Raw genomic sequence first — 13,787 nt, 5'->3', positions numbered from 1 at the left:
AAATTCTGCTCAATTTATTATTTTACTTCATCACCTGAAGTTGGTACTTTCTTTGGAAGGATCTGGTGTCTCACAAGATGGACTGATGCTCAGAGGAGAGAATGATATGTTTATCATTTTGCAAAATAGTGGACTGACAACAGTTATGTTCATAACTTGGAATGGCTGTCGTAGTCTATAGGGCTGCATGCGTTCCTCAACTGATAGGTTGTTTGACGGTTTGTGTTTGTTAGTATCTTCTTACAGATGTTCTTCTATTTTTTTGTTTTGCAGTTTTACTTGTAATTGGGCAAACTGGCATGGCCGGTATAGGGGACTGGATCCATGGGATGTTTATAGTTCAGGTCCTTCTGAATTCTATTATGATAGATATGATTTGACTCATATGCTTTCTCATGATGAAGAGAATCTTAAAATTATTTGCCACCACGAGCTATGCTCTCTTCTCGGGTGGATGGGGACTCGCACAAATGGATTGATGCTGGAAATCGAGGTAAAATAGATGAGCTTATAAGGAAGAAGAAAGAGTAGAAGAAGTCATTCAGCTCCTCCATTTTACCAAGACAAGAAGAAGTTCTTTGCCACAAGTGAGTCTTCAAAAAAGGCAGCAGGGAATAACAACATTTAAATTGTTCATGATGTGCTTATGCCGGGTAATTTCTCCTCGAGTGCTTTTTTTTGTGTTAATAATCAACTATGACAGAAAATATGAGCAACTAATTAATGTTCTTTCCATCGTGCAGAATCTAGTGCTGCAAGGGGACTACATCATTCTACAGAAGCTATCTGATGGGAGCTTCCACTCACTCATCCCATCAATGTGCTCAATCTTCCACCCGAAATGTGGTAAGGGTGTGTTCTCTAATGAAAGGTAATGCTATCAAATTTCTTGAGAGGGTGGGATCTTTTTCTGATATTATCTCAATCAAATATTTTAGTAACTCACACGGATATTTTTCTCTTCAGGCCAAGTGTTAAATTGAAATTTGTTAACATCTGGAATAGAAAATTACAAATTCAAGTGGATTGCACAAGTACACGCGTTGGGGAGTTAAAAGAAAGTAAATTGTTGATAAGAGCTGAATTTTCTTGTGCATGTTTTAGTTAATTAGCTCCATTTCTTTCATCCACTTTTCAAGATTATCTTAGATTGCATTCTTATTAATCATGAAAGCATTTTAGATTATGTCTCTTTCTAAGTCTCTTAGGCCACACAGTCTCTTTCAAATTATATCTTGCTTATGTTTATTCAAAGTTCCTTAGATTCTGGGACAAAATGGAGGGACTTCCGTCCAAAGACTACAGTTGAGTACCTTGACTATATGGACAAGATGATAGAACCTTTACCTTTTGGAGAATGTGCGACGCTGGGTCGGGCTTTGGTGAACCAACGGGCCGCTCCTCTAGTATGAGATTTGAACTGTTTCTGGAACAGAGAATCCTAAGAATCTGGATACTATACTCAATGTCACTTCTGATGTCTTGCATTTTGTTGGCGATTCATTGGTTGCTGATACAATTGATAAAAACTGTCTGGAGGGTGCCAAAGTTCCCCCAACAGGTTGATAAGAAGTTTATTCTGATTGTGGGAACACACCACTTATGATTGATAATGTCTATATGGCCTTTGCATAGTCCATATGATCAGTCTTGGTTTTTCATAAATTTCTTTAAAATGCACTTACTTTAAGCAATTGTTCCTCTTAGGGATCGTTTGGTTGGACTGGTTAGCAAATATTAATCTCAGCATAGACTTCTGCATAAATAATATAACATTTTTTGGCCGCGTAAGAAAAAGTAACATCTGCATAAATATGTAGCAGTCAGTTAGCCACATAAGAAAAAATAAGCGCAACAAAACTAATGCATCATTTGGTTGGCAGTATTTAACTGTTCATTATTAATCTCCTCATGACTTATGTGGGTTTCTATGGAACTTGATAAAATTGTCATTTACCAGAAATTCCATTGCACTAAATTTTGCAACATTTCATTAAATTTAAACCTAACTCTGAGCATGAAGTTGTATGTTTTGGTTAAAGCAATTACCTTAAATCTGATTCACAAGCAGCCAACATCTGTTACTCTTCTTTCGGTAACATTCTCTAAGTACATGTAAACCATTTGCATATCAGTCTTTAAAAGAGAAAGGTATTGTACTTGTTAATATAGGATTAGTTGCTCACCTACATTCTCAGACCTTTTACAATACTTTATATCTTATTCCTTCTACATTCATGTTCCTCTGAAGGATATATGTCTGTCTAAATGTGGAAAACAAAGCATGACAGCACTTTTTCTCAGGGTAGTTAGTCCATTATGAGGTATCAATAGCACAGTTTTTATCAGTTCTGTGCTCCATCTTGTTGACAGCAAGAAGGATTTTTGATGGTTTAAGGCTTTCAAGTTTCGTTGTGTGCATCGTCTCCTAAGGTCCATTTTATGTTTTAATTGGGTTGATTTATAGCAAGTGAGTTATGAAATGTGACTTCCAAGGAAGGAGCTTTTTTTGTTCTAATACCATACAAGTCAATGGTAGAGGTTCTCTCTTTTTTGAATTATGAGTACTTGAAACTCAAATAGCTTCCAACGGAATTTGGAAAACTATTTATAACATCATTCATGTTTAAGGAAATACCCCAGTAGCTAACAAGATTCTTTTGCATGTGTTTCATAAGAAAATGGTTGTTTTCTTGATAATACAGGTTCTGTGTATTTTGGGCGGGCGTTAGTCTAACTAATGTGGTCAAACTTTGTTAGGAGATAAAATCTTCATTAATCAAGGTCATTTTAGTTGAAGACGGTCATCTTATGGACCTTTTAAACAGACTGAAAAATATGAATCTGGCCTGCCGTTTTTTAGTCCAGAACCATCTCCTCCGTCACCAGATGCTTTGCTTGGGTCGGGACCAAGTTTAAGGTGTTAATCCTTAACATTGCTGAAAATGGTATAGAAACTTTTGTTAAATATGAAGTTGTTATCATGTATAATTTTGGAATTCCTGCCATAAATAATATGGAAAAGAGGACTGCTTGTTCCTAAAACTTGCAAAGTTTGATCTCAATTTTAGTGCTAGTTCTACAGATGATATGTACAGTGTAGGGACCTGATCGGGTGACGTTAATTGTTCAGATCCTTCTGAATTCTATTATAATGGTGATGATTTGTCACATATACATTCTCATAGTGAAGAAAATCTTAATTATTATTTGATACCACAAGTTATCCTCTCCTCTAGGATGGGATGGGGACTCACATAAATGGATTCATGCTGGAAATCAAGGTAAAACAGATGAGATTATAATGATGGAGAAGAGTGGAAGAAGTCATTTCAGCTCCTCGGGCAAGAAATTCTTTGCCACAAGCTAGTCTTCAAGAACAGCAGCAGCAAATAAAAGTATCAAGACTGTTCGTTATGTGCCACTCATGCCAGGTAATTTGTCCTTGAGTGCTTGTTTGTATTAATGATCAATGATGACAGGAAATGTGGGCAACTAATTAATGTTCGTTTCCATCGTGCAGAAACTAGAGCTGTAAGGAGACTGCATCATTCTGCAGAAGCTATCTGCTTGGAGTTTCCACAGCAGTCATACCATCAATGTGGTAAATCCTCCACCCCAAGTTTTGGTGACGGTGTATTCTCTGATGAAAGGTCATGTTATCAACGTTCTTGGAAGGGTTAGATCTCTTTCTGAGATCAATCAGATATTTTAGTAACTCACACGACCTGGTGTTTCTAATGAAACTAGTTAGCATTTGGAATAATAAAGTACAAACTTGAGGGGAGTGTACAACTTCACATGATTGGGAGTCGAAAGGTAATTCCTGCCATTTGTTCCTGACTTGGATAAGAGCTAAATTTTTCTAGTGCATGTTGCAGTTAATTAGAGTCATTTCTTTCACCCATTTTTTCAAGATTATCCCAGACTGCATTCAATCATAAAAGCATTAGAGATTACCATGTGACTTTTTAAGTTCCCTAGGACCCATAGTCTCTTTCAACCATCTTGCTTATGTTCTGATCTTATTATAGAATTGTCATGAGTCATGACTGACACTTTATTCAAAATTTCAGAATTTGAACCACAAAAGCTCGAAGTTTCCTAATTGTGGGACAGAATGGAGAGACTTCCGTCCAGAGATTACAGTTGAGTTACCTTAGCTATATCTCAGATGTTTTTGCGACTTCTTCTCTATCCTGCTAAGATGATGGACTTTTACCCCTTTCAGTATGTGATGCAGAGCAGAACTTGAACAGAGAATCTTAAGAACTAACTGGACTTTTTTACCCTTTTCAGTATGAGATACTTTGCTCAATGTCACTTCTGGCGTCTTGCATTTTGTTGGTGATTCATTGGTTCCTGATACCATTGATAAAAACTGCCAAAGTTCTCCAACAGGTTGATAAGAAGTTTATTTCAATTGTGGCGGGCACCACACTTCCTATAATTAATCAGGTCTGTTCTGGTCTCTGCATAGTCCATGATGGCCATTTTTGGTTTCTCGTGAATTCCTTATAAATGCATTTTTTTAACGATTGATTCTTTTAGGGATACATTCAAAAAGTGCAAGTACATGCGAACCATTTGCAAATCAGTCTTTGAAAGAGAAAGGTACTTTAGTTGTTAATACAGGATTGGTTGCTCACCTACTTTCTCAGACCTTTTACAATACTTATATCTTATTCTCTTCAACATTCATATTCCTTCCTCTGAAGGATTATATGCCTGCCTAGATATGGAAAACAAAGCATGACAAGCACTTTTTCTCAGGGTAGTTAGTTCATTCTGAGGTATCAATAGCACCGTTTTTATCAGTTTTGTGCTCCATCTTGTTGACAGCAAGAAGGATTTTTGAGGGTCTAAGGATTTCAAGTTTCGTTTGTGTGCATTGTCTCTTAATGTTTATTTTATGTTTTAATTGGGTTGGTTATAGCAAGTGAATTATGAATTGTTACTTCTTAGGAATGAATTTTTCTTGTTCTAATACCATCAGTAACAAGTCAATGGTAGAGGTTCTCTCTTTTCGAATTATGAGGACTTGAAACTCAAATAGCTTCCAAGTTAATTTGGAAAACTATTTATCACATCATTCATGTTTAAGGAAATACTTCAGTAGCTAACCAGATTCTTTTGCATCTATTTCCAAAGAAAATGATTGTTTTCTTGATTATACAGATTCTTTGTATTTGGCCTTTAGTCTAATGTTGAGTGTATTTTGGGCGTTAGTATGACTGATAAGGTCAAAATTTTTCAGGAGATTCAGAAAAATCTTCATTAACCAAGGTCATGTTAGATGAAGACGATCATCTTATGGACCTCTTTAAACAGACTGAAAATTATGGTTCTGGACTGCCGTTTTGTGGTCCAGAACCATCTCCTCTTTCACCAGATACTTTGCTCGGGACCAAGTTTCAAGATGTTAATCCTTAACATTGCTAAAGTCTGAAAATGGTATAGAAACTTCTGTTAAACATGAAGTTGTTCTCACATATAATTTTGGAATTCCTGCCATATATAATATTGAAAAGAGGACTGCTTGTTCCCAAATCCGGCAAAATTTGATCCCAATTTTAATGCCTGTTCTAAGGAGGATATTTATAGCGTGGGGGACTTGATCGGGTGAACTTAATAGTTCAGGTCCTTCTGGATTCTATTATAATGGTGATGATTTGTCACATATACATTTTCATAGTGAAGAAAATCTTAATTATTATTTGATGCTGCAAGCCATCTCTCCTCTGTTGCGCCATCCATTTGTGCAATTTGACTTGACTTGACTCCATTTTGCTGATGACAGGCAAGGACAACGACTACAGATATGGCATCTTCTTATTTGGTAAATAAGTTAAACAAAGAGGGAACGACTACAGATACATGGCATCTTCTTATTTGCTAAATAAGTTAAACAAAGAAGGGTTTTAACTTGATATTGAAACTTGAAGGGAAGTTATCCAGCTCAGTATTGCTGCAGCTTGATGATGCAGCCGGTTATATTTCTGGATTGGCTGTGAAATGTTTCGACTTTTTCTGATTTGTTGTTTCTTATACTCTTGCTATTCCTGTATTGGGACTAGGAGCTTCTTATTGGCCCTACTAAAATGGTTGTAGTTTTTTTTATATTATAGATCTTGTTTGATGAAGAGGCTGTCGGAAGTTAGAACAGCTGATACAGTTGGATGTGGAGCAAAGGTTCTTTGTGGTAGCAGTGGGCTGGAGAATATTTCCCCTCTTACTGGATCAACAATGACAATGGTATGTCTCCTTTCATAGATAAGCATTTTAGACAACTTGCCATCAACCCGTCATAGTATATATTTGAGTTTCTGCAGAAGTAGTCCTTATCAATTATAGAAATCCTTGTCTAGGATTGACCTTAATAATCTAAGAAATATAATTCAAGCTGTTTAGATGTTCCATTTGGCAAGTTTTATTACAATTTGCCTTCGATGTGTAGTCACCTTTAGGTTATGTTTGATGGCTTAGTGATACGAACAGTTTGCTCTCTCTTTTTTTATCATCCAAAGGAGAACTTGTTTCTCTCTTCACTTCAGTGAGAGAGAATTGTTTGAGTATTGATCATTATATTACCCACACCAGTACCCAACTCTGGTATTTGAACCTCCAGAAACTCACTGTTGTATCATTGTAGAAGTGTAAACTGTTAAGAAGCTTGTTTTGCCCATTATAACCAAATTTCTCTTTCACCTTGATGCTTCAACAATTGAGTGTGGATTTGAGAGGTGAATGATTTGCATTGATATTATATGTTTTGTCTATAATCAAAATAGAAGATCTAAAGACACTTGAAAATTAAATATGATTTTTTTCTGGACCAAAATAATGAGATGGGTAATTACCTAAATCATTACTGTGTCATCTATCTCCTCCATCACACATATGATCTTTCTTTTTGTATACAAGGATTTTATTTCCTATCAGGAACATTATTATGATCGTCAGTTGTATTTGTATGAACATACCAAATCTTGGCCAAGAAATGTGTGAATCAAAGAACTATTTGCTCTATATTTTCCATGCTCTCTAGAAGGATTGCAAAGTGTAAATTTCTTGAGTAAGTTGGCTATTTATTTCAGGAAAAGAAGGAAGTAACAAAAGAAGAATTGGACGAGGCTCCCGCAAGAGCCTTGAGCTTGTGATCTCAGCGGTCTGCTTCTTTCAATTATTTTTTTTTGTGTGTGAGTTCTTGTATATGAAGTATTATTATCAAATGTGCAAAGCTAGTTGGGATTCCTTGTTCTTAAAGGAAGGCTTTTGTAAACCCAGAATTTTAAATTCCAAGTTGAGTTTTTATACAAGTTCTAAAGTCTTCCTCTGAATACCCGATCCAATCCATATTGACTTCCAGGATCATTCTTCATACAGTTCTGTTTTCATTCTTATTAGAGGTTCTATTTGAAGGTACAGGATTTGTACTGTGAACTACAGATTCTATCTTGTAATGGTAGGGTGAGTTTTGCTTTGATATCATCCGACTCTTTACAGATTCTACCCATTATGTTTAATCCTTTTTATTAGAGTTACAATACAAAGATTCCTTAGTCCTTGTAATTTTTTACTCCATGCACTTAGAAAAATATTAAATTTCAGTGTGTTCTAACTTATAATGTTTTGACACTACATTTTGTGCAAATTGTCCTTTACAGATGTCAACTTAGCCTATAATCATATCCACAATTTCAAAATTATTTAATATGTAGCCTATACAAAGCTACATATACACGCATAGTGCATTAGTATTCTCCAATTGCTTTGTCATGTGCCTAACATTTTTAGTAACCATCTTATGTTCACTACATGCTTGTATATTTTGCTCTAGTTATTTTCTTTGTCATTGTTGACTCCAGTTTACTAAACTCAATGTCATTGTCAAGTTTCACAAATATGCCAATGCCATTCGATTGCGTATTTAAATCACTAATATTGAATTTTTTTGGGATAAGATCTGCGTATATCCAACCATTGTAGATTTTATTTACGAAACTAATATTGATTATGAGATCTTTTCTAGATTCCACTTCTGATTATAAGTATGTTATCGTAATAGTTTAAATATATATTTTTCAAGTTCTGCTGTTATTATTTTAAAAGTAAAAACTTTATATGTTCGAAAGAAATCAGGTTAGTGATACAATTTTTGACTGGATTAGTTTAGATTTGTGTACATTTTTCCTTTTATTAATTTTAGATACGTTATCAAGTTGCAATCTAGAAAGGATAAATAAAATTTGAAAAATATTATGAGTTGAATGCCTGTTGCTATAAGATTGGATGGTATTATTTATTTTTAATGATCAGTTTGTGTGTGTTGCCTTCATCTTAAAGTAAGCTTCGTCTCTTCTTTTTTTGATGGATTTTCGTAATGCTATTTCAAGATTTTCTTAAGATGCCTACAGTATTTTAATTGTCTTAGGTGTTCTTTAGGGCTCTATGTTAAAGAATTTGACTTCTTGATGTTTCTTGATTGACATTCAACAATGTAATTGATATTCTTTTGCTTTAGTGGTTTATTATGTTCAAGAGTTTACAATGTCATGTGAATCTTCCACTTTAATGGTTATTTTCTTCTTTGGCAATGCCTATGCCTAATTCTAGTGCTAATATGCAAGAGGAGTTTCATGGGTACTATTTCCAGTGCTTTTACAACCAACCAGTTTTAAGGAAACAAATGCTCTCCAGGTACTTCTTGTTTTCCTCAAACTCAAACAAGTAAAGCATTTGATTTACATAACTTCTTAAGTTGTACTCTGTCCGAGGCACAGAGAGGGTCTTGCATTCTCTCAAAGAGTCTCTGCTGAGAATCACCCTTGTGCATCCCAGTGTCTCCTTCAAAATTGTTGTTATCGAAAGGTCCATTTTTGATAAACCAGTTAACTTAAGGATATTTCCTGTATGGTTTCTTAGAAATTTTTTTTATTTGCATGCAGTGAGGATGACCTGTTTTGCCTACGTGCTTCTCCTTTTCTTTAATCAATTTTTCAGAATTTGCACCAACAAAAATTCAAAGTTTCTTAGATTTTGGGATAAAATGGATGGAGGGACTTCCAAAGATTACAGTTGAGTACCTTAGCTATATCTTGGATGTTTTTGCTTCTTCTCTATTTTGTTAAGATGATGAACTTTACCTTTTCCTATTGAGATACAGAACAGTGCTGGAACTGAGAATTTTAATAACCAGTATATTGTACTCAGTGTCACTTCTGGCTTCTTGCATTTTTTTGGGGATTCATTGGTTCCTGATACCATTGATAAAAACTGCCCGGAGGGTGCCAAATTTCTCCGACAGGCTGACAAGAAGTTTATTCCGATTGTGGCGAGCACAACACCTGATATAACTGATCAGGTCTATTTTGTCCTTTGCATTATCATCCATTTTTGGTTTCTCATGAATTTTCCTTATAATTCATTTACTTTAAATGATTGTTTCTCTTAGGGGTCGGGTCGTTGGTTGGACTCATTAGCAAATATAAATCTCAGCATACCCAAATTTGAATACCTATTCATAATTTGCTTTAAAACTGCAGCTTGTGATTAAGTTGTTTGATTTTCTGATGGCCATTTTTGTATGTTTTCTTGAAGAAATTTGAGAGCTTAATGCTACTAAAAAAGTACTAATAGTTGTGTTAGGGATATAGAGATGGGATGCTATTTATGGAGGAAGATCCCAACTTATTTATCTTTGTTTATGAAGAAACCAATGTACTTGTAAAAGATAACAAACAAGATTATTTACTTGGAAGGCTAGGAACTGGACTACATTCATGCACATTCAAACTGAAACAGTTGTGTTACAGATTAAGAAGGATATTGTGGAAAGATTAGATCTATTAAAAATAGGGAGAAAAGGTCGTAGTTGTAGCAGTTTGTTTCAGATGCTGTTTTGTAATTAGCTTTATTTTGGAGGTTTTTTTTTCTCATTGCACCCTTCCTAGAAGGTGGTTATGTGATTAGAAGCTTTTTTTAGGTGTATTTGTTACTTTGTGTTTGTTGGTTATGGTAATATTCACATAAGTTACCAAATGTACTTAGGGAGCCAACTATTAATCAATGGATTGTTCTTGCATATATATTCACCCTGTTTCTATTTGATCATCTGATTTTGACCAACTGGCTTGGAATTTTAATAAGCCAACTTTTTATCTCTTATCCTTTTTATATAAGTGGACACAAAGTTTGCATCTGGGGTATGGTTAATTCCTAGATATCCTCATAAGCTACCAGCAATATTTATGGATTTGATTCTTAGAGATCCTTTGTTCCCTATAGGAAAATATATGTAGGACCTATTGAACTTGAGCTTATATATGCCAAAGTAATTAATCATGTCAACTAGCTGGAGGGCAGGACCATGTGATTGCTAATATATCATTGTCTTGTACTGATGTCCAATCCAAATGGCTCTTTCCATGATTCAAAATAAGGTAGGGCCTATTGTTCTTTAACTAACACCACATAGTTTTCAATACTTGGAAGGCAAGAGCATGTGATACTACAGTGCCATTGTCTTCTGCTGGTACCCACACATTCTTATTCAACACACATCAATATGAGTTGTCATTCCTATATAAACATATCTAATGAGGTATCTACCACCACAACACTCAGCAAACATCAAAGCTTTCTCTGCTTTTTGGTAACCTTACAATCCTTCCTTTTTTCTCACCTATACTAAAACTAAGAGATCATGGCTATTCTTCGTATGATCAAGAAGTCTTATGCAACTAGAGATATTCCCAAGGGTCATTTTGCTGTGTATGTTGGGGAGATGCAGAAGAAGAGATTTGTGATCCCGATATCATTCTTGAGCGAACCTTTATTTCAAGACTTGCTTAGTCAATCTGAGGAAGAATTTGGCTTCGACCATCCAATGGGTGGTGTGACTATTCCCTGCAGCGAGGATTTGTTCATCGATCTCACTTCTCGATTGCGGAAGTGAGAAGGAAACCAGTCCCCATTTTTTTAGTTACATAATTTTGTATAGTTGTAGTAAACCAGGATAGACACTGTACAGTTCAGAGTTAGAAGAAACACTAGTTAGACTAAGGACACATTTTTCTACTTCAAAAGAAATTGAAGTAATGAAACTTTTTACTTGCATGGTTTCATTCTATGCCATACATCGATGTAACAATTCATCGCAATAGAAACTTTTTGCTCAACTCTCGTCGTTTTTTAGTCAGAATCTAGTCTTCTAAAGTGCCACAACTCATTCCGTTGGTAAGAATTATACTTTATGGTCAAAATGAAGTTAAAATACACATGGTAGTGTCCATCATACAATGAAGTGTAACTCAAGATGTACTAGATCTGCCATTCTGCAGCAATGTGAAAGTACTGAGTTAAACTCAATCCAATAGAACTGGATTTAAATTGATTAACTCTTAATAATATGTATTCCATGTTTGTACTTTTTTTTTTGAGAAGGTAACGACTTGTATTCTATTTCCACAAAAACAGAAACCTGCCACGACAAGTTACAGGTTTACTAATTACAATTGAGGAGGGGAGTATCTAGAAGAACTTCAACCCTTTTAACAAAAAATTACAATAATCCTAAGACATCTTTAATTGATTCTAGATCTTCCCTATACTCCTGTTGACACCAAAAGTGAAACAAAACTAAACACTTCATCTTCATCGCCAAGCAGCCCACCAAATTCAAGCTGGTTCAATTTTCCACCTATCCTTATGGTCTGACATGCTAGCATAACTGCTCCAGATCTTCAAAGTCTGATCTATTTTCCTTGGCATTACCCAATTCAGGCCCTTCTTACTTTAGGAATATTTCCCATAGTTGACGGGTAATCCTGTAGTGTATAAAAAGGTTAAAAAGGTGGGTTACAGTCTCAGCCTTTTCTTCCCCAAAAAAACACCTTGGACTTAGATGTATCCCCTTTTCATGAGGTTTTCTTGGGTTAAAACAGTTTGTTTGGCCACAAGCCAAGTGAAGCAGGAAACTTTATAAGGAATTTTGACTTTCCATATAAGCTTCCAAGGCCAGTCCTCAATCTGATAATTATTAGGGTTAAATTTTTTATAGGCCCCTTTCATACTGAAACTACCTTGACTGTGGCCCTTCCACTCCAATCTATCTTGGTCAGTGAAGGTTCCTTTGAATTGCTCCAATTTGCTGTAGAACTCAACTAACCTCAAAATCTCCTAGTCATGTCTTCTAAAGCTCAAATTCCATCCCTGATTTGACCAGACTTCATCCACAGTGGCCCTTTGTTGTTAATTAGGGTGTAAATATCATTGAAGGTGTCCCTTAGGGGGGCTTGATGTAACCACTTGTATTCCTAGAAAAGTTCCTTCCTGCCATCTTCTGTTCTTATGCTGCAATTTTCTCTAAGCTTTGGCCACAGGTTTCTGATGGATCTCCAAAGGTTGATCCCATAAGTATCGGTGACCATTCTGGTGGTCCAATGATCTGCCATTTCATACTTCAGCTGGATAACTTCTTTCCAGAGAGCTGACTCCCTAGAAGCAAATATCCAGAGCCATTTCATCATAAGACATTGGTTCTGAGTTTTTAAGTTCCTCACCCCCATACCCCCTTTTTGTTCACTTCCAATCAGTGCATCCCATTTCACCAAGTGGAACTTCTTGGTTTTACTGAATTTCTTCTTAGAACATCCAATCTCTCAATGACCCCATCAGGGATAGGGAAGAGGGACATCATATAGGTAGGCATAGAGTCCAAAATACTATTGATTAGTGCTAGTCTTCCTCCTAAGGAGAGATATTGACTTTTCCAGTTTACCAACCTCTTCTCGCAATTCTTTACCACCCCATTCCATATATCTATAGACATATTCTGATCACCCAGAGACATGCCCAAGTAGACAGTTGGTAGCTTCCCAATACTTCCACCAAGGACCCCAGCCAATTAGGTTAGGTTAGAAACCTCATTAACTGGATATATGAAGCTCTTATTCCAGTTGATGTGTAATCATAGGATTGCTTCAAAAAGAACAAAAATGACCTTGAGAATCATGAGTTGGTTCTTAATAGCCTCACAAAAGATCAATGTATCATCAGCATACTGCAAAGCAAATGAGTAATCTCCAAGTTTGAGCCTTCCCTCTGTGCAGCTTTGAATCCCTTCAACCAGCTATTTTCTTGAGCAATTCTCAACATATCATTAAGACTTCCCATGGCAATGATGAAGAGAAAAGGAGATAATGGGTCTCCTTGCCTTAGGCCTCTCTGTGAGGAGAAGGCTCACCTGTAGGGGAGCCATTGATTGATAAGGACAGAGAATTTGACTGTGCTTATGCAGAACTTCATCCATCTTATCCATCTACCTCCAAATCCTATTGAGGTGGTCATAAGCTTTTTGTATATCTGGCTTACATAGAATTATTGTCTTCAATAGAAACTCTGTGCTCTGTGGTCTGCCCTGCATCCTCCAGCTGGCCTCCATGTCTCAGTTTCAGTATATATTCTTTAATAGAACTCCTCAATCTCCTTCTTTATAACTTCTGGTTTTTGGGTTGCTTCCCCATCCACCATTAATTCATCAATATTGTTATATCTTCTATGACCATTTGCTGATCTGTGGAAAAACTTGGTGTTGTTGTCACCCTTGTGAGAAATATATGGGGAAAAAATATTATTGAATTGTGTATCTAAATTTTACATTGAAACCCTTTTTATAGACACTACATTAGAGTCCTTTTCCGACTAGGAATCCTATTCTTATTCCTATTCCTATTTTAAGTAGGAAATACTTAATTTTGTAGCCCCCCCCCCCCCCCCCCCCCCCC

The 13,787-nt window shown here is 35.9% G+C and overlaps 1 protein-coding gene across 2 annotated transcripts in view; it reads left to right on the top strand.

Annotated features, from left to right (window-relative positions):
• LOC107026400 overlaps positions 1–13,787 on the top strand; it is a 51,802-nt gene that overhangs the window by 34,472 nt on the left and 3,543 nt on the right. The window contains exons 1-8 of one of the 2 annotated variants that reach the window (XM_027919599.1): positions 3,240–3,434; positions 3,524–3,604; positions 3,755–3,819; positions 4,077–4,148; positions 4,300–4,458; positions 4,552–4,614; positions 5,801–6,255; positions 7,098–7,340. The exons of the other annotated variant lie outside the window; for it this stretch is intronic. Coding sequence (XP_027775400.1) covers positions 3,428–3,434; positions 3,524–3,604; positions 3,755–3,819; positions 4,077–4,148; positions 4,300–4,458; positions 4,552–4,605 — 438 coding nt within the window. The 5' untranslated portion in view covers positions 3,240–3,427 and the 3' untranslated portion in view covers positions 4,606–4,614; positions 5,801–6,255; positions 7,098–7,340. Of the gene's footprint in view, positions 1–3,239; positions 3,435–3,523; positions 3,605–3,754; positions 3,820–4,076; positions 4,149–4,299; positions 4,459–4,551; positions 4,615–5,800; positions 6,256–7,097; positions 7,341–13,787 lie in introns of those variants that run through there. 2 annotated transcript variants of the gene reach the window in all.

This window comes from Solanum pennellii, chromosome 1 (assembly GCF_001406875.1).
Source record: "Solanum pennellii chromosome 1, SPENNV200".
Classification (NCBI taxonomy): domain Eukaryota; kingdom Viridiplantae; phylum Streptophyta; class Magnoliopsida; order Solanales; family Solanaceae; genus Solanum; species Solanum pennellii.
The sequence above is the reverse complement of the archived record's forward strand: the minus strand, read 5'-3'. Positions and strand labels throughout refer to the sequence as shown.